This window comes from Triticum dicoccoides, chromosome 5B (assembly GCF_002162155.2).
Source record: "Triticum dicoccoides isolate Atlit2015 ecotype Zavitan chromosome 5B, WEW_v2.0, whole genome shotgun sequence".
Lineage (NCBI taxonomy): Eukaryota > Viridiplantae > Streptophyta > Magnoliopsida > Poales > Poaceae > Triticum > Triticum dicoccoides.
The window spans coordinates 529304812-529309366 of NC_041389.1; the positions used below are offsets into that span (position 1 = coordinate 529304812).

Sequence of the window (4555 nt, forward strand, 5' to 3'; positions counted from 1 at the left end):
TAGCGCACAGGGGGCTGGTGCGCCCCTCTCCCTGGCTGAACAGCCCTAGGGAAGGAAAAGGGGGAGGGCTAGCCCCGCTTCTATACATGGCAGGGGGGCGCCACCTTGGGAGAGACCCCAAGTAGGATTCCTCCTACTTGGGAGAAACCAGTTGTTTTGCACCGACTTTAAATACAGTTATTTTTTCCCTTCTAATCTTCTAACCTTTATGTACACGCAACTAGCTCCAGCTTCGATGTCATGCATGCACCCAAATTCGTAGTTCGAATGCTTGATTCCTCTTAGCAAACTACTGAAATCATCTGATTTTATGGATGATGATCGGTGTGTCTTTGGTGTGGAGATACTACAAATTGATGTCTTCTCCCCCGAAAGGAAAGCTATTGCGAAGGATACCACAGTTCAGAACCTCTTCATCCAGAAGAATAGATTCATCAAACAGACCTACACCGTGACCATAAAGGACTTTCTTCAATTGAACTCAAAGGATTGCATCTGTTCGCCTACATTTGAATTGGGAGGACATAAGTGGTAGCGATCTGTTTCGGTATCCTTTGATTTAACATATATCAAATGAGAGTACTAATTTCATACTGCTCAGAAGCATTTAGGATACATTTTATTTTGCCAAGGGGGTTTATCTTTGTTGTTTCAGAATCTTGTGTCAAGTAGTGATTTTAGTTATCCCAACTGAATTTTTTTAGGTGACCTCTAAGCATGGAAAGGGTTGGATAACTCTACTCACCTATAGTTTACCTATAGCTTTGTATGTTCTTCCGATTTCTTTCAGTTGAGATTTCTTAAAGGATTGAACTCGTATATTGCATGTTATCCCCAGGTACGTCGGCATATATCCACGTGGTGAACAGGGCAGCACTGGCTGGCTCTCCGTGTACCTGTACCTGGACGCCGTGGACGACGATTTCCCCTGCAAATCTGGGCTGGCTGTTGAACTGGCTCTGTCCGTCGTAGACCAGAAGTACGGGTTGAACCACATCCGAAGACGCATAGGTTGATTCAACTGGCTCGCCTTGCTATCCCTTTGTTTGTTCTGCGTTGATCTTGACTGATTATATATCTATGAATCTTGCCGTGGTTGCAGGACTCAGTGATGTTTCCGGGTGACTGTCGACACCGATGAGGACCTAGATTTTGTCTAACTCATTGCCGGCACAACCCAAATCTCCACCACACATCATCATGCACATCACATCAGCTGGTACATATGGTGTCACATCGGCATGTGCACTCTCTCTTCTCTTTTCTCTCTCCCAAATAAATCCATCCCTTTTATTTCACCTTTCCTAACTTAAATCTTTTACATCTTTTAAACTAATATTCTGATTTCAGAACTTTTTATATACTCGAACTCTTGACAAAAGGACCTTTAGAACAAGATCATTTTTGGATATATTTTGAGTAGTTTAAATTTTTCAATAACATATTTCACTCGTTTCAGTAACATATTTCACTCTTTTCAAAAGCAGATTTCACTCATTTCACTTGTTTTGATAACATTATTCACCCATTTCACTTGTTTCAATAGCATATTTAACACATTTCACTCGTTTCAATAATAGATTTCAGTCATTTCAAAAATTGATTCCATCTCATTTTAGTCATTTCACTCGTTTTCAATAACAGATTTCACTCATTTCAAAAAACGGATTCACTAATTCACTAATTTCAATAACTAATTTCACTCGTTTCAATGACAAATTTCATTCATTTCACTTGTTTCAATGACAAATTTCATTCATTTCACTCGTTTCAATAACATATTTCATTCATTTAAAAATTCAAAGTAGTTAAAAAATATTTAATATTAGTCTTATTCTAAAGGACTTTGCCTCATGATTATATAGGAACATTTTTTTTTGAAACTGGAATATTGGTTTAAAAGATATAAATGATTTAAATTAGAAAAGGTGAAATAAAAGGGTTGGATTTGTTTGAGAGAGAGAATAGAGAAGAGAGAGAGTGGACATGCAGGCTGATGGGATGTGCATGTCGATGTGTGGAGCAGATTTGAGTTGTGCGCGCAATCGGTTAGGCATAGCCATATTCACACCGATGGGGGCTTTCCAAATTTTGCCCACTCAGCATGATCATGGACAGGTCCAAAGGCTACCTCGTGGAATCGAGCTGCGCTATGGAGGTGGGGATGGCCGTCGTTGGATTGTCGAATTAGTGATGGCTTAGCTTAGATCTTGATTTGTTAGTTAGCAGCTCATGCTGATGATGAACATACAATGCCCTTTCCTTGGTCGACAAAGTGAACACCGTGGGTTGAGATAATGATAGATATAGTGGGGGTAATTTTTTTGGAAATAGTTGTTCAGTATGCCTGGATGCTAGCTGCAACAATCGGCTTGCCCTTGCTATATTCTTAGTTTCTGTTTAACTCTGCTTCTGGTGTGCCACTACCAACTGCCAAAATTACGACATTATCATGAACTCTGCAGACACATCAGATGCAAAATTCACCGTATGCAATAATCCCAATACCAGCTCAGAGGCGACCCAGTAATAAACTCAGAAAAGCATAGACGATCACAAGTAAAGTCAACGTTCTGATTCATCGATCACCGTCATGACAGCAAGCTGATCCACAGCCCGATCGCAGCGAGGCCGGCAATCCTCGCCAAGTCTGGCAACGCCAGGCGCCGTCCGCACGCGCCGGAGCTTGGAGGCGGCGGCACTGTAGTCGGGAAGGCCGACGGGGGAGGCGGTGACGGCGGAGGAGGAGGTGGCGCGCCCACGGCGACGGAGAACTTCATGCCGCCGGGGCAGTGGCCGGTGATGTTGCAGATGAAGTAGTAGTCCCCCGTCGCGGCGAGGTCGACGACATCGCGGCCCGACGCCCACTTGCGCACCGTCTGCCCCGCCGTCGGCTCGCACGTCTGGAACGCGTCGCGCGTCACCCGGTACACGTCGTGCTGCCGCGGCACGTAGTTGAACGCTGCACCGGCCGGCGGGCCATCGCGTGGCAGCGAGCGTCAAGACCACCGAAAGATATATCTTGTGCTGAGGACCAACGGAAATGGTTCATACCGAGCGTGTCGCCGGTGGTGAAGTTGTACTTCTGCGACCAGGCCAGGTAGTTGGGGCCGATGGTCCACCCGTCGGAGTCGCCGACGGTGTACTCCGTCGCGCCGGCGTGGCGTAGGCCTGCCATGGCCGCCGTCGCAAGGAGAAGGAGTAGGATGCGGGTGGAAGCCATGATTGGTAAGGGAGCCTAGCTGAGGAGGGTGTGTGTGCGTACGAGGGGACGACGACTTTGGACTTTTTCAGTAGAAGATGCACAAGTTAGGTGGTGTTCTATGTGGTCCTTACTCACTCCTACGGATTTCAGAGAGCCTTTGGTTACTGGGTGCAACCAATAAGAGACGGTGGCTCGGGTTATATTCAACCGGTTCGGATGGCATACGCATAATAGGATAAGAGTCTAGAGAGCTTGTCCTTATTATCAACGTACCGGTTGTATTTGTCCACTTCTATTTTCCAGTCCTTTGTGTTTTGTTTCTGCTCCGTTTGCGAGCTGTAAGACCTTTTTGTTGCTACTTTTTGGATATTTAATAAAAGGGCCGCATGCATCATCATGATGCAGAGGCCGGAGGTATACCTCCATTTCAAAAAAAAAAATTCATCACACGCCTCTGTCTATGTTTCCCGGGGTTGTTGCAAGTTGCCATGGTCGTTGTCGCTCACTACTGGCTGACGTGTCTGGCACAATTAAGCTTAATTTTGACATCAATGCGAATGCCAAATTTTTTATTTTTGCATCTCGTGTAATTTTCAAATTTCGATATGAAAATTTGTGACAACATAGAATGATATGTTGTGTCAATGCACTATTTTTCAAAAAAAATCAAACAGTTTTTATTGTGGGAAAAAGTCCATTTTAAACCTTGAACTTGTAGAGGTTCGGCGAATCAAACCCTCAAGTCGAAATCCCTGTTGTTTGCACCCTGAACTATGTAATCCCGGTCTAAATCAAACCCTCGCAAAAAGTCAGTCAGCCGGGATTTGTCTGATGGGCCAGCCCATTTGTTTTTTTTCTCAAAAAACTGTTGCCTTTATTCTTCTGTCGCACATGCCGAACTTTGACTGGACCGGCCCATGGAAACTGGCGACCGTCAGCGGACCTTACTGTAGCGACTACTTCTCAAATTTGTGAACAAATTTACGAAACTTAATTTGGAGAATTTAAACAAACTTTTGGAACATGCATATTTTTTAAAACACCCGAACAAAATTAGGAAAACGGAAAAGATTTAAAACTCGCAAACAATTTTAAACGGGAACATTGTTGAACTCCTGATTTTTATTGAAAACACGGACATCTTTAGAATTTTGTGAAATATAGGAATATTTTTTGAAATTCCAGAAAAAAATTAGAAAACACGACCATTTTTTAATTTTGTGAGTTTTTTAAAACGGAACCAATTTTCTTTAAAAATTTGTGCATCTGCGTTTTAATAAAAAAATGAATAATTTCGACCATTGAACATTTTTTAATATACAATGAACAATTTCTTAAATACACTATTTT

The 4555-nt window shown here is 43.2% G+C and overlaps 1 protein-coding gene across 1 annotated transcript; it reads right to left on the reverse strand.

Annotated features, from left to right (window-relative positions):
- Window positions 1-2412: 2412 nt before the first annotated feature.
- LOC119306007 (basic blue protein-like) lies at window positions 2413-3254 on the reverse strand. The gene is made up of 2 exons (XM_037582367.1): window positions 3055-3254; window positions 2413-2962 (listed from the first exon to the last, which is right to left on the reverse strand). The coding sequence occupies exons 1-2, from the start codon at window positions 3221-3223 to the stop codon at window positions 2592-2594; spliced, it is 540 nt and encodes a 179-aa protein (XP_037438264.1). The 5' UTR covers window positions 3224-3254; the 3' UTR covers window positions 2413-2591.
- Between the last annotated feature and the right edge of the window lie 1301 nt (window positions 3255-4555).

Bases quoted from the DNA above. Each gene is read 5' to 3' on its own strand.
- LOC119306007 (XM_037582367.1), bottom strand. From the start codon at position 3,223: ATGGCTTCCACCCGCATCCTACTCCTTCTCCTTGCGACGGCGGCCATG. The intron at 2,963-3,054 runs GTATGAACCATT...CGGCCGGTGCAG, and splicing joins CACCACCGGCGACACGCTCG to CGTTCAACTACGTGCCGCGG.